Source organism: Polyodon spathula, chromosome 10 (assembly GCF_017654505.1).
Source record: "Polyodon spathula isolate WHYD16114869_AA chromosome 10, ASM1765450v1, whole genome shotgun sequence".
In the NCBI taxonomy this organism is placed as follows: Eukaryota; Metazoa; Chordata; class Actinopteri; order Acipenseriformes; family Polyodontidae; genus Polyodon; species Polyodon spathula.
Window position 1 is genome coordinate 31043938 of NC_054543.1, and position 23359 is coordinate 31067296.

At 41.8% G+C, this 23359-nt stretch overlaps 1 protein-coding gene across 3 annotated transcripts in view; it reads right to left on the reverse strand.

Moving 5' to 3' along the window:
* Nucleotides 1-521: 521 nt before the first annotated feature.
* The window catches only part of LOC121322227 (mitogen-activated protein kinase kinase kinase 13-like), a 36408-nt gene continuing 13570 nt past the window's right edge, over nt 522-23359 (reverse strand). For 2 of the 3 annotated variants that reach the window (XM_041261883.1, XM_041261884.1), the window contains exons 2-14: nt 10401-11063; nt 10030-10213; nt 9485-9676; nt 7535-7693; nt 6587-6745; nt 6102-6210; nt 5695-5804; nt 5338-5454; nt 4606-4746; nt 3737-4490; nt 3312-3382; nt 2456-2759; nt 522-1946 (exon numbers count right to left, since the gene is read on the reverse strand). In XM_041261883.1, the coding sequence (XP_041117817.1) occupies nt 1845-1946; nt 2456-2759; nt 3312-3382; nt 3737-4490; nt 4606-4746; nt 5338-5454; nt 5695-5804; nt 6102-6210; nt 6587-6745; nt 7535-7693; nt 9485-9676; nt 10030-10213; nt 10401-10974 (2976 nt within the window). In that variant the 5' untranslated portion in view covers nt 10975-11063 and the 3' untranslated portion in view covers nt 522-1844. Of the gene's footprint in view, nt 1947-2455; nt 2760-3311; nt 3383-3736; nt 4491-4605; nt 4747-5337; nt 5455-5694; nt 5805-6101; nt 6211-6586; nt 6746-7534; nt 7694-9484; nt 9677-10029; nt 10214-10400; nt 11064-21528; nt 22001-23359 lie in introns of those variants that run through there. The other variant, XM_041261882.1, reaches the window with a different exon arrangement.

The following is a 23359-nucleotide window of genomic DNA, read 5'->3' on the forward strand; positions in this document are numbered from 1 at the left end:
AATAAATTGCTATGCTGGCCTGAAATGCTTTTTGTCCATCAAAAAAAGACTTTTTTAAGTTTTATGGGGAGCCTGTGTGTGTGTGTGTGTGTGTGTGTGTATATATATATATATATATATATATATATATATATATATATATTTTTTCACACTGCTGTGCAAAAGTCTTAGACATGTTGCATTTTTCTACTCTGATGCATTATGAGCATCAACAATTTACTCAAAGCCTCCACTAGTGTTTTCTACTATTATAACAACCTTGACTTTCATATGCACGTAGTGTCGTCTTTTTTACGTTGTTCAGATTCTGAAAACGTGTCGTCACATATATACCATACACGCACACACAGATCGGTATATAATAATAATAATAATAAATAATAATTATAATAATAATAATAATTGGTTTTAAAACTCTGTCCGTGTCACTTATCAAGACGTAAAGTTAACTAAATCAGGAAATTCACTTTGTAGTCCGTTTTTTAATTTATTATTTTTGTAACCCCCATATATTTGTATATAAATAATAAATAATAATAATAATAATAATAATAATAATAATAATAATAATAATAATAATAATTACACCATCAAGGATAGTGGACGATGAGGGATTTCAGCTGAGGAGCACATATAAAGGGATGCTGCATCTTGTAACCAACTATCCAGGACTTGTACTGAACTCACTTTATAAAAACAACACAAAACAAAACCCATATGCTGCTGGACTCGCTGTCTCCACACTGATTAACCCAGAGACTACAAGGGTCCAGTCTTTAAAGAGCTGCTTTGAAGAAACTGGAATTTCCTTCAGTAAAATAATTCAACACTGGTTTGGTTCTTGTTCATGAACTTAAATAATGAATAAAACAATACAGCAGTTAGAACAAAGAGGGCAAACTGAATTCCAAGTCTAAGCAGCTACTTGGTATGGGGTTGATTAGTTTTGCTGGTTTATGCTGCTTGTGTGTCGGCTTGTTTGCAACATCCTACCGAGATACAGTTCATGCTCATCTCTGTGGTCTCACAACACAGGCTGGGCGGACATGCTTGGTGAAAAAAATGCTTTTTCATGCTGGTGTTCAAGCTTTGCTTTTCTTGTCGTATGCACTTGGAAGGGACAAGTGGTTTCTATAAAAGTAAAGAACGTAAAAAGAAAAAAAAGAAATAAAAGGCAACTCTCCAGGTGGTTTAGTTTGATCCATCCCAAAGGATTACTTGAGGATTATGCATTACACAAAATGCATTTGCACACATATGATACTGGAGAGGTCTGCACCATAAAGAATTTTGCAGTTAAGTTCAGGTGTAAAATTCATCAGTGTTTTTTTTTTTTGATTCTGTAGAGAAAACAAAGCAGCAGCAGTAATACCAGTTCTGCATTCCACTGTTAAAATCCAGTTCCCTAAATTAAACCTATCAATCATTCACCTGGTCCCTGTCATGCGCACTGGTCCTCGCATAATGACCTATAAGACTCATTCAGCTTTTCTTTCCGTTTTTCTCAATTGCCTCAAAATATTCGACGCTATACAATACATTTTTTTTGTGGTGTTTTTTTTTTTTTTTTTTTTTAAATGTCAAACAAAAATAAATTATCAATGTTACACTAGCTACATTATTCATCATTTATGTAATCCCTGCCATATGTAATTGAAATGATAGCGATGTTTAGGTTTGGAACCGGTTTTGGGAAGGGGAAAGGGGGCTGGTAGAAGAAGGTTGGATCAGTTTTCTTTTTTCTTCTGTTATTGCAGTTTTGTTACAAAAGTCCTGTTTTCTTGTTCCTTGGTGCTGAGCAATCTTTGTTCAGCTGAAGTCTCAGGTCAGCCTGACTCCCCTGCTCACCAGGTGGAGGTGCTGCAAGGCTTGTTATTGCGGATGGTGACATCGGAGAACTCTGCTTCCGAGGTGTCACAGTCAGACTCTGCGAAGTGCAGTGGGTTCTGGAACAGAGAAATAATGGGCTTTATTAACCACCAGCGTTTCCTACAGCAAAAGTAAATCTGACTAGTCTAGTTTACTGCAGTTATTGTATGCATTTGCTTTTTATATCTTGACACAATGGGTGAGCATAAAAACTTCATGCAACAATAAAACTAAAAGATGTGCTAAACAAGCTCTTAAATACATTTGTGTTTCATATCTACTCCAATGGTCTAGCTGCAATCAGACCACGTGACCTACAGCACAGGTACCAGGATGCAGCAGTTTTAACGCTATATCTGACGTATTTGCATTTTCCAAATTAGCCTTAAAACAAGTGAAGAACCAAAAAGATGCTCTTGCACAATAAAAGGCACACTAGTAATAATATTAATAAAGCTAATAAATGGTAAGAGGAAACCTTGGCTAGCACTCCTTTAATAGGAATCTATCAATCAATAAAATCAATTAGTCATTTGCCGCCCACAACACTGTGCAGGAGGTAAAGCGAACAAAGCAACGCACTGACCTCGTAGCTGTGTTCATTGGCACAGAGCTTGCCGAAGGAGATCCGAGTCTTGACCCTGCGCACGGCGCACTCCTTGTCGGACAGCCCGTCAGACTGCGTAGAGATGTCAATGGGGATCTCAGGGGTTTGTGAGAGCAGCTCGTCCAGCCGCTCATCCAGCTGCTCCTCCTGGCTGTTACCGAACCCGTCCAGGGGCCCGCTGTGCGAGTGATCGCTGGTGTTGCCCTCCTCCCCGTCCGACACCGACAGGTTCTCAGAGCTGAAGGTGGAACAGGACTGGAAGCTGCTCATGCAGCGGTGAGGCCTGCAAGGGAACAGAGGCGGTTACTTTTGAACAAGGCACGCAGCTTGTATTCACATCCCCTTTAATGGAAAAATGTAATGCATGGATCATACAGGAGTCTCGCAGAAGTAGTGAAACAGCATAGGGGGGCACTAGGTTTGCACACAACTGCTGTTCCTTTTCCTTAAGCACCATCTTTTCAGCTCAAAAAGCTGAAAATATTTATGCAGGTTTCAAAACTCACTAGCCCTGCACCCAGTCCTTGTGTTCAGAACTACTGTCAAATAAGTACCCTGGTAAACAAATTGTTCCTCCCCTACAGCTGCATGAACAACTGTTACACAAACCTACAGACTCATATGAGACCTATTTATGCTGTGATAAGTGTGGTAAGTTCTGATTGCTAAAATATACCTAAACAAAACATAGGTCTGGATGAAGAACTAGTGTTGGTTTCTTACCCTGACAAAGAATAACAACTCCTCAGAAGCTTCAAATCCTTTTTTCTCGGCATGAAACTGAATGGGACTTATCAAGTATGTATGTGTGATGGTAACAAGGTCCGACTCTCACCTCTGTCTGCGTGGAAACTCCACTTCGCTGTCCACTTCTCCTTCCTCCTCTTCGGACGAGTAGTCTCCATTCTAAACACAAGAAGGGATCATATTGAGGTGCAACAGCTCATTCACAACAACATCCTGTTGGAAAATAGCATCCAGCTACAATACACAAATGAATTCTAGAAAAAGAAAACATAAAATAGGACAACAAGCACATTTTGAACCCAATTTAGAAGCGACTAAAAAGGGAAAACAAAATATTATAACGCTTACAAGAAACAAGTAATTTTTCCAGGCTAGAGCAGTTATACTTTTGTACTGGGCTGGGATGCTTCATGCTACATTTACAAAATGTTTTATTCCGTACAAAAAAAGGCACTGGTTTGCCTGTTTTCAGTACAGGGTGTTCCGTTTTGTTTTGCTTTGCTTTTGCTTTACCTTTCGAAGGGGTCGCAGCTTTCGACGTAGGCCCTGCGGGGTGAGGTGCTGGGGGGTGGCTCCGGGAGCGGCTCCCTGCTGGAAACTGCCGGTCAGCTCTCTGTCCTCAGAAGCTGCTGCGAAGTGCTCCGACTGCTTGGGAATCTCACAGGAATCGAGCAGGCAGCAGGCAGGGCGCTCAGGCTGGCTGTGAGCAGGGCCGTTGGCGTCAGCCAGTCTGTCAGCTGGCATTGTGGTAATCACAGCCATCTCTTGGCAGCGCAGACAGCCGGGATAGGGGTGAGTCTGGCAGCAGGGACACAGGGAGCTCTGGCTGGTGCTCTCAGAAGCTGCTCTCTGGCGGGAGTCAGCCTCCACGGTGGTCGAGAGGAGATCGGGGCTGGAGCCGGACAGTCTCCGCTGGAGGTGGTCAGTGTGGGGGCTCCGCAGGGCGACGGCCGGGCCGAAGTAGCGCAGGTTGTTGGCGCAGTTGGCCACAGCGTCCTCCCTGCGGAGGTGGCTGTCAGGGGGTTGGGGATGGTGGAAGTGGTGGTTGTGGGCGAGGTGCTGCTGCTCCTCTGGAGCGGCCGGCACACTCATCAGGATGCCGGTGAACTCGCTGTGGCTGCCCTTGCTGTTGCCCCGGCGGTGGCGCGGTTTGCTGCGGTACCTCGCTTTGCCCGGTGGGGTGGATACTTTGGGGCTCCCTGAGAGCGGCGAATGGGAAGGCAACACCTCCATGCTGGGGATCCCATCTGACCGCAGCAGGTCTGGCCTGGAATGAGAAGAGGGTAAAAGGGAGAAAGAGGTCACCATTGCATTATTGGCCAACAATAAATAGAACATTTCTAAAACTGAACAATAGTGCGGGCATGAGCGTGGCTGCTCACCTCTTGGCCTGCATTCCCGCTTTGTGTGATATGCTGCCTTTCTTCCTGATGAGTTTCTCCATGGCGTTGGGCCTCACGATGGGTCTCACCAGGTGTCGCTTGTATGTACCGGGGTACTTCTTCTCCACAGCCTGCTCCCTCCTATTGGGGAAAACACACAGTGAAGCAGGAGTCTCTGGTAGTGATTATTATTATTACTACACCATGTAACAAATTATTTATTTTTTTTTGTTCTTGGGTAGTAAGTGTTATTTCCTAATTGCTTATGCGTCAAAAGTTAAAATTAACATGTATTTATACTAAAGTAATACAAAAATAACTACAAAAGATTTAGAAGTGAGTAGTTTTTCGAGATTTACGATTATACTGTATTTACAGTATAATCGTAAATCTCGAAAAACTACTCACTTTTAAATCTTTTGTAGTCATTTTTGTATTACTTTAGTATAAATACATGTTAATTTGGATTCATATGTTGTTCTTTTCTGACTTTATGTGAACGAAAAGACACATATTTGCCCATTTTCCCACTGGAAATAGTGATATTTTGAAATATCAATGTCCTGGTCACAAAAGCAAAGTTTGTGGGGAATAACAGCCATTTTCTATACTTTTGAGGCATAAGCAATTAGGAAATAACACTTACTACCCAGGAACAAAAATTGTGTTACATAGTCTTATTATACAGGCCCAATGGACTAATCCCTGGTGATCTTTTCCTAAAGGACTTACTTCATAAGTTCCTTCTCCCGGACCTCCAGCTGCAGCATGATGGCGCTCAGCTCCATGTAGAGGTTGTTGGCCCTCTCCAGCTTCTTCTCGTAGTGCTCGCGAATATCCAGAGCGTGTCTGTTAGGGAGCCAGCAGAAATTCAACACATTGGGACCAAGAACAACATTTATGAATGAGCACAAATTGCACCACCTTATTATGTTTTTTAAAGCCTGTTTTCTTTGTGATCCAGGTATTTAACATTTGGGACCAACTGGTTTAAAAAAACAGGTGAGCTAAATAATCAACTAGCATAACACAGTCACTAGGGGTCCCCACATACTTTACCAAGCACTTAAGAACAAATCAGTTACACACCTGAGTTCATCTCGCCTGCGACGAATCAGCTCTTCATCTAACCGGTGGATACAGGTGCCTTCGCTTTTGATCTTTTCAAAGTGTTTCTTTACTTCTCCTCTCCATTCTGACTGCAAGATCAAACAATACACAGTAAGGCCACTGATGGAACTGCAGTGCAACCCAGACTTATTATTGTGATACACATCGCTACAGATTAGGAACTTCCATCACTGGCAATTAATCCATCTGCTCACTATTCCATACTTTTTTCTAATGATGTACTAATGATGGGTGATACTAGTCTCAAAACATATCTCTAAAGGTTTAAAATAATAGAAGACATATTACAAAAAACAAGGGGGACAGTGGACAACACAATAACACTACACACTGCCTTTGCTCAGTTTTACCATGCTGGGACTCACCTGGGATTTGAAGTAGGTCTCCTGAGGGGTGCCGAGCACATCAGCAGAGGCAATTTCCAGGTAGAGGAGGATCTGCCTGAAGGAGGGCCTGTTCCGGGGCTTACCCTGCCTACAAAACACAGGCACACTTTTAGGAAGCAGTATCACTATATCCACTAGACCAAGCAGAAGCACGTGGTACATTAGCCACAAAAACAGCAAACAAGAATTCTGACCAACAAAAAAACATAACAGTCACATGCATCCCCAACCACAACTGAAGTACAAAGTTAGAGCCATCAGTACGATGAAAAAGGAAATGCATGACTCTAGATTGCTTAGAAATGTCCCAAACAGGTTTGATCTCAACTGGATAAACATGCAGATGAGCGGCGGCCTATAATGCATCCCCATTGTGGGAGACTGTTTGAATTGCGTTCAAGACTTCAACAAAAAAAGATTAAAAAGTAATACAAAGTATCAGACTAATATACAGCGCTTCTCACCAGGTTTGCTTCATTAAAATCTTGAAGCCGTCGGGACAGGTGGAGGGTACTGGGAGATGCAAGCTGTTACTGCCAACTCCCCAGATGATAGCAGAGGAATCCACGTCTTTATAGGGGATCTCACCGGTTAGTAACTCCCAGAGTACAACTCCAAATGACCTGGAAATAGACATGCGGGGAGCGAAAGGAGAAATGATCAGCAAACATTACAAACAAAAAATCTGAATGCATTTTCGTTGACTAGGTTCTGTAAGATGTGCATGCACACAGCCGAATCAGAGGTGACACATTTAATAGCTGCTGTTTGCTTGGACAGCGATTAAGAATTTACAAGAATTTCCACTTCTTATCCTGGGTCAAATAAAAGCTTGATTATACAAGTATGCTACAGTGCGCTGTAATGAATGCAGAAGGAATTAGAATGTCTAATCCTATCAACATGTGTAATAAAGGGAATCTGGGTTCTGGTGTGGAAAGCTGTAACTGCTGAGAAATGTATAAAGCACAGTTGTACGGGGTTCAAATACACATTTGTTTGTAAATCGACGTAAAGCTATATTGTCATTTTTTGTATTTATTAGGGGATGGGGGTCACTTGTATAAATGGGCTGTCACATTCACGTCTTACGCAAAAGAAATCCCTGATATTTATTCAGTCATATATAAAAGCTGCTTTCCCCCATGTTAGTCTGTTTCAGTTATGATGCGCAAGGCAGCAAATCTGACAGCAACAGATGGCCGATAGGTTGGCAGCTGCTTTTGTAATCAAGACTGCACCAATTACTTATGTTTCAATAACAGTCTCAAAAGTAATTAATCTACAGGCCATAGACTTCTGCCCCTCCCTGTAAATACACAACATACAGACCTTACGTATTTAATTACACTGATTGTTGTTAGAGGCTGGGGGAATGTGTGTCGGTCCTCACATACTGTAATCTGACTTACCAAATGTCCACCTTCTCAGACACCGGCTCGTTGCGGATCACCTCTGGTGCCATCCACGCCACAGTCCCTGCAAAGGACATCTTTGTGCTCTTGTCACTCAGCTCCTTAGAGGTCCCGAAATCAGATATTTTAACACCATCGTAATGTGTGACTAATACACTGAAATCAAGAAAAAAATGAAAATGATGCAATAATTGCAAAATTCTTTGTCTTGGTGCATATTTACATCCAAACAATCAGATGTAAAACCAAAACAGAACTTATTAGCAACTTACACACATTTTCAAGGAAATTAACACACTGTTATATAGACTTTAAAAAATACTTTTTAGAATTACTATTTATATTCCCTAATGTCATAGGTAAGAAAATCCAAGATTAGGTTAAAAAGTAAGAAACCAAATCAAGTGTATGTTTATAACTGAAGGCAGTATTCGTTTGACCTCAAAGGTATATTTACATAAACTGCATTTTATATCCAGCATATTGATGTATTTGCTTTAAAATATACTCAGTGATCATCACAGGACCTGTCAAGATCTGTAGCAACAGTGCCTGTTGGGAGATTATTGTTATTTGTATAATTTTAAGTGCATTTAAAATATACATGTAATCCATCCATAATTTCAATCACATAATCATTTTCATTATTTTTTTTTAAAACTGTTTTCTACAAGACTAAGACCTCTGTTTCTACAGGGCTAGGCAAAGAATGTCCCAACTCAACATAAGATAAAGTGGTAGTTCAAAGTGGAGCAGCTGCTGACTCCCACACATCCCACTCCTGCCTGCCAGTGTAGCCTCTGGGATAGCAGCCTGCACCAGGATGAACCCTTTTATTGTACAGCAGATGCTGTCGCTATGATAGGTAGGAGAAATGCTCCTGTCTTTCTTCAAAGCCATAAAATTCAATCGGTAAATCCAATGTTTACAGATTCCCATGCCATAGTGATATTCATAAAAAAAGTGGTAGCTTTCATTTTATTCTAGTCTGCTGCATGAAAGCCAGCTCTGCCCCATGCCCCCTCTCCAGTTTTTGTCCACAAGCCCCTTCGTTTTCAAAAATAAACTCACACCCATACCCTTGTGCAAAGCTGCACAAAGCTGGCTACAGACAGACAGCTGCCCTGATGAGCCAAACCCATGCAATGCTTTCCTGGCAGAATGCTGGACATCTGCACCTGCCTAGACTACATGTAAGCTGCTCAGATTTCAACACAACTCTTGTCGATCCAAATAACTTTTGTTTAGGAAAAAAAAAAGAGCTTGAAGAAATTCCTAATATTTTTAATAAAAGCAAGTGTCTGGGGTTAAAAACAAACAAAGTAAAAAGCCAAATCAATAAAAGAAGCTGATTGTACAGCACTATGCATTATTCTCATCCTGAATCAGTCAGATTCGTAATGTGGAACCGTTGTGGAATTTATGAATAATGAACCTGGCTCAAGTGTAACAACAGACAGTCAAGCAGTTTAGGGCACTGGCTCGAAACACTGGTGGGTCCGATTCCATGAGATAAATGGGAACTATTGAGATGTATAGATATGCTACAAATAAGCATTGGGAAGCTGATTTCCCTTAAAAGTATGTTTTTCTTCAATTTGCTATTAAAGGAAAAAAAAACACTCCAGTAAAGTTACAACTTAGAACATAGGTGTTTGAAGGGCCAACAGACAGCTTTGGACACAGGAGTAAAGCTCTTTACTCCTGTGTTTATCCTAAATGTGGTTTTCACAGGCTGTACCCTTTCTATATTTGTGTATACCTTCTCAATGGAACAGTAGCAAGAACACATTTCCACCCCCTTTAGTTCCATCAGCCTTCACTAATAAGAGGAGGAAGATTACTCCATTGTGCTGGCCATTGGGGGGGGGGGGGCTCAAAAGTTTCAAGAGGGCACCATGCTACAAGGCAATGTGTGTGCAGGTTTTCAAGCGTGTCAGGACTTACTTTGGTGATTTGAGGTCCCTGTGTATGATCTTGTGGAGGTGCAGGTAGTTCATGCCGCTGGCTATTCCTGTAGACCAGTCGACCAGTAGCCGGGGGGCGACCTTTCTCCCTGACCGCAGCACCTCATATAGCTGCCCGTGGGCACAGTACTCCATGATGATGCAGTAGCACGGAGCCTGCGTGCAGACACCCCTGCAAACGGGAACGCACTGGTTAACAGCAGCCAAAACAAGGTCTTACAAAGGAAAGCCTGGAGATGAATGATTGAACATGATGACCCATAAAAAGACAAAACAGAATCAGCTCTGAGATGAGGCTTATTACTGCTAAGAGATGATTTTTAGAGGGTCTTGACAAGAAAGGACGTGCAGGAGAGGTAAACTTTCACACCTTGTGCTGAGAAGGGTAACTCTGGGGCTAAATACCCCAAAAGTTATTAATAATGATGATGACAATAATAATAATAATAATAATTTTGGATTGACAGTTTAATATTAGTAAATATTACTGCAGGTGGGTGCAGGGGAAGGGGTGGTGCTATGTACTTGAAGGCGATGACGTTGGGGTGCTTGAGCTTCCTGAGGTGTTTGATGTCAGTCTCCTTCTGCTCCCGCACCTTCTTGATGGCCACCTCCTCCATGTGGAGCTTGCCCAAGAAGACTGCCCCCTGGGCGCCGCTCCCCAGCCACTGCAGCTCTGAGATCTCCTCGAAAGGGACCTCCCACGTATCTGTGGGGCAAAAACACCCAGTCAGACTTAACGTACAATGCCTTTATATTCATTTATGAACCTTTCTTTTTTCATGTACTGTATGCGATATCTTTTTCAAAAGCGACTACCTGGTATTTGTAGGTATGGTGCATTGTGATCTTACAACACACAAAGAAGCCAAGAAAACAAATGTGTATGTGTGTACCTTGCTGCTGCAGCTTATAGTCTGTGGAGTAGGCTTTCCCAATGATATTCCAGACCGGACGCAGGCAGCCGAAGAGCCCCTCCAGGAAGCCGCTGCTGCCGCTGCCTGACCGGTGGAAGTGCATCTTGAACTCCTCGTGAGTTCGTGTTCCGCTGCAGCCGGTGTGGCTGTTGCCGTGCCCACCCTCGCCCCCACTCCCTCCGCAGGTGTGCCCAGGCGGGGGGCTGACAGGGCGCTCAGGTTCCTCGTTCTCCTGCAGCTGCAGCACGCTGTTGTCAAAGTGACGCTGCTCCCGCGAGCAATCCTCGCTCACACTGATCAGGGCCGTCATGGGGGGGCTGCTCCCCAGTGCCAGCACTTCCTCTGGGTGGTCCTGCTGCAGCTGCTGCGAGGGGACAAGGTTCTCGATGATCTCCGGTGGGGAGAGGAGGGGGGGTAAAGGGCTCTTGCTGGTAGCATCCCTGGCACTCAGCAGTAGCTCTTCCTTCATCATGTTCACAATGAGGTTGGGAGAAGAGGACCAATTCAGCACCTCTGGAGGGCTGCCCATGGTGCTGTGGGTGTGCATGGGCATGGGCTACAGCGAGAGAGGTAGAGGATGGGGGAGTGGGCCCGCTCAGCAGGCTCAAAGCACAGTCCTGCTTCTGTACTGCCAGGAAAAACCTACAGGAAGACACAACACAACTCGTCACAATCAGGTTGTTCACATTGTATGACATCAAGGATAAGGTGACCTAAGATAAGGTTTTTAGTTCAGTTTAGTTAGACAATTACAGATATTTTATCAGGAAGCCTTTGCCAACCTATTCTGTCCTAACAATGAGTTTTGTTGAAATGTTTGTTCAATAACAAACTAAGAATGGTACATTTAAATGGAATCTTTCAATTTGCTGTAGCAAAAAAAGTAAAATAAATGTTCTGAATGCAAACGCCCACAAAATCGAAGCATCTGTACTGCACTCCTCTCTTCTCTATCAAGAAAAGATCCTCTGCAGATGCTCTTATCCTTTCATAAACTAAATGTGGCATAAGGTATTTAGGGTTGTTTCAAACCACTAAACACACTGATAAAGTTTAATATTTACAGATCTGAACAATTTCTTCACCACCTGGAAAGTGGAAGACAAAGTTCACTGGCTTTACTAGATTGTGAGCCAAACGAGTTTGCTTGTTTTCTACTGTTCAGCACAAGGTTACTGTGAATAAATCCTTTTGGCTTTCAGTAACTTAGCCCTGGCCTCCTCTTGCCATGGGTAACCCAAGCCCGGCGAGTCTCTTCGAGCTGCCAGGAGCCCATGAATTATGCAGGTTCAGTAGACTGTGGGCTGAAAATGATTTGACACTGAAAGATTAAGCGGAAAGAGAGACTGTTCTCTCAGGTAACGTTATAAATAATTTATTTCTGCTTGCTAGACAACGGGGCTGTCTGTGTTTGTGCCACTCTGTAATTCCACATAGGGAGTCCTTCACAGAGATAGGTTTCAGACAGCCTGGGGGAAGTGGGGGAGTGGGGTGACACTGGAATGTAACAGCCTTTCACCTCTGGTGGACTGTAATCCAATTCAGATTTAACTCAAACAATATTCCACACCACAATTATCACAGGGAACCTTTGCAGGTGATCTCAAAAGCGAGGGAATGAAAAGGATGGCCATGTATATGGGCACACAGTAAGGGTCCCCATTGGGCAGCATGGGGGCCATATCATGCCCGCAACGCTTTGATTGCTGGCCCGCCTCATGATCGCATAAGTAGCTTACTGGAGTACGCACTGTTCAAATATCAAGTTTATTTAGAAGATGAAAAAAGTGCCATCTTTAACATTATGTGAGAACAGAGGACAGTGAGAGTGAGAGTGAAAGTAGAGTGCTGCGCGGTTGGTACAGCTAGTTGAGGAAAGTGAGAGAATAATACGGTTGCAGAGCAGTTAATTCAAACAGCAGTTAAGCAAAATAAAACTTACCTTTCAAGAAATGGCTTTCAAAAAGGTGTAAAGTAGACAATGAAAATCAGCAGTTTAATTCCGAGTGGACAGAAGACTGTTTAATTTTGCCAGACCACGACAATGCAAAGCCAGCCTGCTTAATATGCATGCAAACAGTTGCAGTCTGCAAAATTGCGAACATTTGAGACAAAACACGGTCATTTTATATGGTACCTTTCCTTTGAAATCTCCAATCCGTCAAGAAAAAATAAAGTTTACTTTCGTCATACCGGCGTTCCAAACTTATGATCAGCCGAACTGTGTCTCATCAGGAAAACGCAAACGCAGCATCCCTCCAGGTAGCATGCAAAAAGTCCTTCACTGAATCAGACCTAGTTAAGGCTTGTGCAGTAGAAACGCTGCATGAAGTGCTCAGTAATGATGAGAAAACTAGAAAAGCAATTACAGACTTTGTCAAACAAATATTTTTGTCTGACAATAGCTCAGTAGGACAACTGGAAGTGCTTGATGAAGACTGTTTTTCTTCTTTAATTTCTGATCTGAAAAGGGCAGATTTTTTTTTCTGTTGCAACTGAGTCCTGTGACATGAACAATGTTGCCCAGTTGTCAACTTTCATACACTTTTCTGATGGCAAGTCTTTTAGAGAGGAGCTGCAATGGCAAAAGTGTATTCCTTGTGTGACATCACTACACAGTTAAATCACAAACTTAATCTTAAACTTCAGGGCCCTGATCAAACTGCTGGTGACCTCTACGAGACTGTAGTCACCTTTCAAGAGCAACTGTTTGCATGCTGAAAAAATGATAAACTTCCTTAATCTTTGTGAACACTGAGTAAAATAAAGCCACTGCAGATGATGACATGCGTAAGTTCAAGGTAAAGCGAACTGAAAACTTCAAGGCCGTTTTGAAGACTTTAAACTCTCTAGGGAAATGCTTCTATTTCTCAGTCATCCTTTCTCAGTTTCTCCAGATGGACCGTGGACTGCAGAAGCAAAACTACTGCATTCCAGTCTGGATGAGGGATCTCTCCAGATTGAAATGACTGAGCTTCGCATTTCAGAGGTACTCAAAGCTAGACTGAAAGGTGTCAATACCTGTGAATTCTGGGTCAGCGTTATCGCAGGACGCCAAGTTTAAATCATGTTAACCATGTTTGGCTCAACATATCTTTGTGAATCTGGCTTCTCCACGCTGAATCTTATTTAAAAAAACAAAAAAAACACCAGCAATAGCATTGTATCACAGGCGAGCACCTTCACTAGTGCTTGCGTACTGCCATAACATCTTACCAACCCAACTTCAGAGGGCTTGCATCAAGTGACCACTGCCACTTTTCTCATTAACTGGTGAGTCTTCTAAACCTGCTTATATCGTAAGCTGCATGTATAAACTTAATTTAAACTGTAGTTTGAATGCTAGGTTATCTTATATTTGCAGCATAGTTAAATAAAAGTATACTAAAACACAGCATTGTTAACTTGTAAATCATTAAAATGCAAAGTTTGATTCAAGAGACATTGTTTTATACATATTAAGTGGACACACAGGTTTTTCATATATATGTAATATTTTATAGTAACATTTTAATCATAACAAATCCCCAGAGTGATCAAAATTGGTTCCTGGTAGTTTTGGACCTCTCCATTAACCAAATGTGAAAACAGAAAATGAGAATAGCTTGTTTGAGCATGCAGTTCAAGGCAACTAGCTATGGCTCAGGTAAAAGCACAGGTATACGGTACCAGCCTTGAAGTGAACTGTTACTGGAAACAAGATACTGTGTGTATCTATCTCTGGGAAATTCTTTAGGCTGATAATTTGATCAAGCAATGAAAAACTCAGACTATAATACACCATCTCCAGCTACCTCCTCTCCTGCTATATTTTTAATCAAGATGCCAGTCTACTGAAGTTGATGGGTTCACTTGTAATGAGAGGGCAACAAGGCTAACATTAATCCAGAACATTGTGTGAATTATACATGATGTTAGTTGGTGTTACCCCATTAATAATGGCTGGACCTTACCAACATAGACCGGGGCCACCAATATCGTTTACAATTAATTCGGTGTTAGTGGAAACATTGTGTTGACCTTTGGAGCTGGACAGTAAACATCAGGAAGTTTACTGACAGTGTCACTTTACAGATACAAGGGTATGCTTACACGATATCCATAACAAAATTTAACAAAACATTACCAAAGTTTTTATTTGCAGTCTAAGTTTCTCCATCACCTAGTTGCATGTGTTTCTGTTAGGAGCTCAATAGGATCACCATAGCTTGATTATGGAGACTCAGTGACAAACTATTTTTACGGTGCTCGTTTATAACCATAGAAGGTTTGCAGAGTCTTGGTGAGATGAGGTTTTATTCAATTTATTTCAAACTCAAAAAATAAATCTTCATAGCTGATTTCTCTTAACTTTTCTATAATATTTTTTAACAGTGAAAAAAATAAAATATGTAGTTATTACCCTTGAAAAAGTAAAAGTCTGCAAGGGGTTAACAATGGTCACTCTCGCGTGAACCGGTCTGTTCTGTAAATAAAGCAGGTGAACAACGGTGGCGCACAGCCTCAGGAACATGCCTGGGGCCAGCTGAAATTACACACTACAGCAGCCCTGCTTGAAAACAATCAATGCTGTGAACTCAAGCCTTGCTCCAAATCCATTAGCTCAGCCTGGGGCACCAGATCCTGGCTGCTGCAATAGGAGAGAACAGATAATCAGGGTTTGTTCTGATGATCCACAGCTGTAGAGGGGGAGAGGCCAGCACTAACAGAACTGCCCTCAAATAAACCCAGCTGCATGGTAGGAGAGTTGGCGAGCCTTCTCAATGCAGGTCGTCTCCACACCCCTCATCACCCTCTTACACAAAGGGCTTCTGCACCGCACCAAAAATATTTAGACATCGGAGAGTTTCACACCCCTTCAATTACGTCAGATCCATTCTATGGGTTATCCCAGCTTACTTTATTTAAGGACAATAAAATAATATGAACTAATAATGTGATGAGTGTAGACATCTAATGTGAGGGAGACATACTTTATGTTAAGTAACCACATTTTGTTGTTAAAAAATAATAATTAATCGGATACTTGAATGTGAATTATGAAGCCACAGTCAACGCAGTCCCTGCTAATTATTTAAAGTGCAATAATAAACCATGGAAAAAGCACTTGCAATTTCTAAACAAGTGACAAAAGCTGCCCTTTAATGGTTAAATGCCGAACAGAGTACGTTTGCAACAGCCCGAGTGGCTGTCTGCTGTCAGGAATTAATTGGTCAGTCAGTTATTCAAATAAAGAATAGAAAATGCTGCCCGAGTGGCTTGTGTGTGAGGAGGCGGAGAGAATTGCCGATGAGAATTTTGGACCAACACATCATGCAGAAATAACACAAGAAGCAGGCAGTTGCTCTCGTTGATGGGCAGGAGTTGGGGAAAAGAAGGTTTCATTTGGCATTTGTGTTTTATCATCAAAATAATTAAATCAGTTGCCACAATGATACCCACAGGAGTAGGAATATGAAGCTCCAGGGGGTGCAGCACTGTGAGCCACACATGCGCTACTGCCCAGGCCCTTGTTGTCTAGTACAATCCAGACCGTGCCAGGCAGTGATTAAAGCCATGGCCCACAAAAACTCCTGCTGCTGTTGGCAACTGAAATAACTCTGTGTTTAAAACACGTTTGGATAGGTTTTTTTTGTTTTGTTTTTTTTAAGCAGCTTTATGTTTTCTTTTTTAATTTATTGGATCATAAACAGCATGCACAGATGTGAATGCTTATAAATGACCACCGATGAGTCAAAGTGTATATTTATTCTTCAGTTATGTATTATTTATAAAAAGGCCTATTGTTTTTTCCTCCTTTGTTTTACTTCTTATTTTTCAGGAAGACAGATTTAGAATTGTTTTCAAACAGTACTGCAAGCAAGTAAAAAAAAAAAAAAAAAAAAAAAAAAAAAAAAATCACAACCAATATTACATTTATAGTAATAGGTTTCAGGAGAAATTGACATTTCAGACCATGCTGCGAACCGCTGCGGAGTGTATTAAGAATGACGAGCAGTAAATCACAGCTTCATATCCCTACAGAGCCCTGTATAGTCGAGTTTCACTTCCACTTAATCTTCTGTACGTTTTCTTTTTTCATTACTCTCTCTTTATCAAGACATATACCCTGCATGACAGAGGAATGTAGTGCCGGCACGGGTTGCCAGGACAGTGCGGATTCCTTCAGTCAAGTCTGTTCTGTCTTAGATATGGAAACACCTGGCTTAGGTCGACCAGGGTGCCCTCTGCTCACCGCGCACCAGCATCCCCTGCAGTCTGGCCGGGCATCTGCGGGTTTGCCTGTAAGCTGCTCAGAGCTGCGTTGTCCTCCGATGCTGTAGCTCTGAGGTGGCTGCATGGTGGGTCTACAGAGTGAAAAGAAGTGGTCGGCTGATGGCACACACTTCGGAGGGCAGCATGTGTTTGTCTTTGTCGTACCCGAGTCAGTGGTGAGCTAAGCCTCAAAATAATTGGCTATTCTAAATTGGGAGAAAATGATATAAAAAAAATAAATGGCTGACTACTCAATTTAAACAAAAAAGAATTTTACTGAAGAGTCTAGGATTGATTACTGCAGTGCTCTTTTGTCCAAGAACAAAGCACCTTTTGTCACTGCTTTTTAAAGTAAGATTAAAAACACATTTTTATAATTTATACATAATGTAATTTGAAGGGGTATTTTTTCATCGTATCTTTTACCATTTCTCAATTGTTTTGGATACTATTAATTATTCTGTTGTTATCTGTAAAGCTCTTTGAGGCGCTATATAAGAGAAAAAAATGGATCGATTGACATACCCTGATTAGCACTAATCTTGAACTACCTAATGTTACCTCAATGTTTCCAAAATAAGATTCATTGTAATACTGCTTCCAGTACAACCATGTGCAATCTCGAGGTTAACTCTATGAAGAAGACTGTCCCAGAAGTGTCCCCCCAACACAGTGAAGATACGGGAGCTCACAGAGTTTGAATCCTGTGCTGGAACCAGATTTCAGAGTACCGCAAGGGTATATGTCCGAGGTAAATGATGTTGCACATGACAACAACACTGGTTGTTATTTTGTGGTTTTCTATAATTATTATATACACACACACAGTGGCTCTCAAAAGTATTCATCCCCTTGGACTTTTCCACATTTTATTGAGTTTTTGCCACTGATCAACACAAAAAAAAGACCATAATGTCAAAGTCTACAAAATTGTTCTAAATTAATTACAAATATAAAACAGAAAATACTTGCATAGGTATTCACCCCCTTGAGCCAACATTTGGTAGAGCACCTTTAACAGCAATTACAGCCATGAGTCTATTTGGATAAGTCTCTACCAGCTTTGCACATCTGGACTGCAATTTTTGCCCATTTTTCTTTGCAAAATTGCTCAAGCTCCGTCAAGGTGGATGAGGACCTTTGGTGAACAGCAATTTTCAACTCTTTCAACATATTCTCAATTGGATTGAGGTCCGGACTTTGACTGGGCCACTCCAGGACATTGACCTTTTTGTTTTTAAGCCACTCTAACGTGGATTTGGCTGTATGTTTGGGGTCATTGTCCTGCTGGAAGATGAATCTTCTCCCAAGTCCCAGGTCTCTTGCAGACTTCAGCAGGTTTTCCTCCAGGATTTCTCTGTACTTTGCTGCATCCATTTTGCCCTCTATCCTAAAGAGCTTTCCAGGCCCTGATGCAGAGAAGCATCCCCATAGCATGATGCGGTCACCAGCATGCTTCACGGTAGGGATGGTGTTCTCAGGATGATGTGCAGGGTTAGGCTTGCACCAAACATAGCGCTTAACATTGAGGCCAAAAAGCACTATTTTGGTCTCCCCATAGGTCTGATGCTGCCACCACCATGCTTCAAGGTAGGGCCATATGCACAGTGTTCTCAGCAGTGGGATGATGTGCAGATGTTAGGCTTGCATCCAAACATAGACTTTACTGTGCTCTGGGGGATATTGCTTGGAAAAGCTTATATCCTACCCCTGATTGGTGCTTTTGAAAAACCTTACCAGATTTTTTTTTGAAGCAAATGAGTTTTTGAATCATTACCTGAAGTCTGCACAATCTGGGTTATACTTACCTGATGCTTAGTGTTATTATATTCAAACGGAATTTTATGCCCACCTAGAACTTGGCCGGTAAAACTATATGCGTCTTGCACCAGAGCTTATTTTGTGTGTGTCATAGCAAAGGGGGTGAATACTTATGCAATCAATTATTTTCAGTTTTATATTTGTAATTAATTTAGAACAATTTGACATTATGGACTTTTTTTGTGTCTCATCAGACCATAGAATTCCATGTTGTTCTTCCACTTGGTCTCAGAGTCTCCCACATGCCTTCTGGCATATTTCCCCTAATCTAGTGCTCAGTCACATACGACAGCATCACTCCACACATATCTGCGGCCACTTCACACTCTTCAGAAGCTAGACTCAGCTGGTGACCATGACCAGGACTGCTTCCATTTTTATTTGCATCTCTTGTAATTGAAGAATGATGACTATCAAAAGAAGTCTGGCTTCGTACTGTATACCCAGACTTTGACAGAACAAAATAGAATACAATACAAAATAATATACAGTGCCTATAGAAAGTCTACATCCTCTTGAACTTTTTTCGCATTTTGTTGTGTCAGTGCCTCAGTTTCATGCATTTAAATTAGGATATTTTGTTCCACTTATCTACACACCATACTCCACACTGTTAAGGAGAAAAAAGTTATAGTTAAACTGCTGAATTTATCCTAAATTATGTGAATCACTACAACTTAACACAGGTGGAGGCCACTTAACTTAGTTATAACTTTAAATAGCTCATAATCACGTAAATAATGTTACTTACATTTTAAACAGTGATCAGATAGGTTTGTTGATTATTTGAGTAGTATTGTTCCTTGGGATAACAAAATACTGAGCTCAAGTCATGTGATTTCATAAAACCATCAGGTGCTCAGTGTTTAGTATTTGAGTTGAGTTAAAATTATCAAAATCAGTTGATTAAGAATCTGTATAAATAGCTATTCGAAAAGACATGATTTAAATTAACGCAAGAACAGTGAAAGATACGACCATGGCCTGCTTCAGTAATGATCGCCTGGTTGCTATCTACATGATTGAAGGCGGTCTGTCTGTGAGAGAAGTTGCCCACAGAATGAGATGTTCTGCTTCAGACTAGTCCAGAGAAACCAGGAAACCGGCTCTGTGAGGGACAGGCCACGTCCTGGAAGGCAGAGGGTCACCATACCAGCCCAGGACTGTTGTGTTGACTGTTGAGTTGTTCATGCCAACCGGTGGGGGTGGTAGACGTGTGATGATGTGGAGAGGAATCTCCTTTAACACAAGAACACCTTTGATGCAAATTGAGGGCAACCTTACTGCTCAGCGATACATTGACGAAGTCCTTGAGGCAACAGTATTTCCGTTACTGCAAGCAAATCCGGAAGTGTCGATTTTCTAGCAGGACAATTCAAGACCACACAGTGCTAGGATTACAATTGCACAACTTCAAGAAAATAATGTCGAGGTCTTGCCTTGGTGAGCTTTTTCTCCTGACCCGAGTCCAATAGCACATCTGGTTTTCTCCAGTGCCATCCACAGGAGACAACCGTGACCAACCAACCAACAAACCTACCTTGGCCAGCTGGCTGCAGCTGCACAGGAAGAGTGGCGGAATATCCCACAGTAGTCTATCCAGAGGCTGATGCTGCCAGGATTGTGTCAATGTTCAGGGACGTCATACCTACCAACTTTGTAATGTTTTCATTTTGACAGTGTGTCACGTTTCACACCGGAAACTTATCATGATTCTTTGATCTGTATTTTTGTTCACATTTTTTGTGATTTTGTTTGATATCTATGTTTAAAATATTTGATTAAATCCATTAGACCAGAGCATTGCGTTTCTTTTGTGCATCAGTATACTGGTGGTTGTGGTGGGAGGCTAAACACTGAAGCCAATATATTTACATATTTGATGGAATTACAAATGTCAGACGCGGTATATGTACAGTATTTTAGTTCCAGGGTAAGACAATATAAAATCAGCCATTTTCAGAGGTAACAATGAGATCCATCAGTCATATCGAATGACAGCTGAGCACCCACCCCACCCCCCTCCCAACCAATGAGCATAACATAAAAGGAAAAATCTCAGAGCAGCACTAAACAAGAACAGTGGGATCTGACATCTTGTCAACGATTCCCGTAACAATTCATTTTATATATATATATATATATATATATATATATGTGGTGTGAATCATTACAGTATATACAGTGTCACACAAGGCAAGACAGACTACCATTCTGCTTAAAGCTGTCTGAAACAACATCATAATTACTGTAAGCACAAAAGACAATACAAGAGAGCGTGACACAGAACAGTGAAAGCCAAAATACACAACCGCAGAGACCACACAGCATATACTTTTTTTCATCCTCTAAAAAAAGCCAAAATATGGGAATGTTACTTGCAGTAAAGCAGATATGATCATTTGGCTACAATGAATTTGCAAATATAGATCCCTCCCCCCCACAGCTCAACATTACCGCAGAGTTCACTGTAACCCATTATTAAGGATTACATATCTACTCCTCCGATTTCAGTGCAGAGTGCTGAACATTAACCAGTGCAAATCCATGGTTAAGCAGTGTTCACCCTGCCTCGAAGATTTCAGGAATACATTTTTAGTCAAATCACCATAGACATTTATTTTTCAGCTGATCTGCATTCGACATCCGACGTGCACCAAAGCAGAGATGCTCCGAGCAATCCAAGCACGCTTATGTAAGCCAGGCTTAGTACCTGTGCAACAATGCAGGCGTACTGATGAATAAGGGCCTTGTTTGAATATGCCAAAGGAGGGGAGAGTAGAGAGGGGTGAAAAAAAAAAATCTTCAGTGGAGATTTCTCACTGACAAAAAGGCATTAACATCTGCGCTTTTTACAAAAGTGCCTCGACAGCTGCGGCTTCCCGGAGCCGGTGAAAAAAAACAACCTCTGCTCAGAGCATATATAAAACTACCTACTGTCTGTCCTTCATCATAGCACAGACCACCCATCAAAACACAGCATCCACAATCAAGAAATTCAACAAGATTAAATGGCCGGTTGGTTACTTACAGCTGAGAGAGGTCTGATGCATGATCTTCCTCCAGCGCAGTGTAGTGAGAATATAACACACAAGGCAAAACAGAAGGAGGAGGAGGGTTAGGGGGTGGGGGTGAGGAGATGGAAGGACGATGCAGAATTCAGAGGAAATTCCACCCACACACCAACCCCGCTGCAAAGGAGGCTGCTGACGTCACGGTTTCATGAATGAACTGGACCGTTTAAGGATTCAGCTCCTGCCCCCGAGAGCTCTGGTGTGTGTAGTGTGCAGAGAGGAGGAGGAGGAGGGGGTAGAGCAGTCAGGGAGGGGAGGGACAGCCAGCCAGTGGGCTTGTGGTACCAGCAGGCTACCTTCCAACACAATGCCGGTGGTCACAAGAGTTCAATGGAGAGCATATGGTGGAAAGGATAAGCAGAAGACGCAACAGCAGCAATAGGGTTTAATGTGAAGCACTGGTAAAATCAATTTTTTATTACCTAGTTAGTTAGCAACATTTATATTTACACCCCCCCCCCCCCCCCCCCAGCCCCCACCCCCCCCCACCCCTCCCCACCCACCCCCACCCCCCCCCCCGACTAAGATTACATTTATTTTAATGAGTAGGTTCTAAGAATTATCGAAGTGATCCAAGACCGAAAGTATTATGCGATTGTCTTTTAGAGTGATATTATTTTTGGGATGTGAAATTACAGCTGTCTGTTTCTGGTCATCTTGTCAGGGCTCTCTTGTAAAAGAGACCTTGGTTTGAAAGTTAATTTTCCTGGTTAAAGAAGTAATAAATAAATAAATAGCCTAACAAAGTTGCTGCTGCTAATAACTTCCTGTGCTGTAGCACAAGCTAATTCCAATGGTCAAGCTGCAATCAGACCATGTGACCTACATTACTAAACTAGTACTAAGATGCAGCAGTTTATCTATAGCACAGGATTTAAAATATCCTGCATTTATGTGAAAAAAACTAAAGCACCCAAAAACATCCCCAAAAGTTTCATGCAGAATTCTTCTATAAAAGTCAGGAATCGCTAATCACCCAAAGCGTACCAAGACAACAGCAGAAGACAAGAACACTCTCAATTTCCTGAAAAAACTTGTACATACCATTCAAATGACTCAGTGGTTAGCATACATGACGTAAAGTGAAGAATGTGTGTCTCACTCCCTGTGACTGTGCACGCGAGTGGAGGACCAAACAATGCCAATTCCCCCCCGCCGCCCAAAATTTAGATTTACATTTTTTTTTTTTTTTTAATTTTTTTTTTTTTTTTTAACAAAGCACCTTCGCACACGCTCTTCGACCAATCACCTGTTTGCACTTTGTTACTGATCGACTTATGTACTGTGTGTGAGAAACTGACACTGACGGCACCTGACGGGAAGACAAGGAAAAAATTCACAGCTGTGTCACCTTGCTGACCATGAAGCTCCGTCTGAAATGGACACCAATGACACAAATACAATGTTTATTTTATTGTACATTACATGTGTTGCTATTTACAAAAATGCTGGCCGGCTACTATCTACAGTAATTAATGCACACACGTACATACGCAGTCTTCACTAAAGTCCCAGTTTAAAGACGGGATGAAATTGTTAGCTAGGTGGCTATTTTTATTTGTTTTTATTAGCAGTGGGAGAAAACTGCTTCCGCAAGTACGGTAGAATCTGCCAGAACTGACGGACGCTGCGTCTACTAGGTTTAGATACTAATTAGAGCATAACAAATACAAAAGAAAAACAAGGGGAAATGCAGATATTTTCAAGAAAGCTGGAAGACTTTGTATAAATGGATTTTACATTTTAAAAACACCAAGCTAGACAGCGAGTCCCAAGTTTTAAACATGT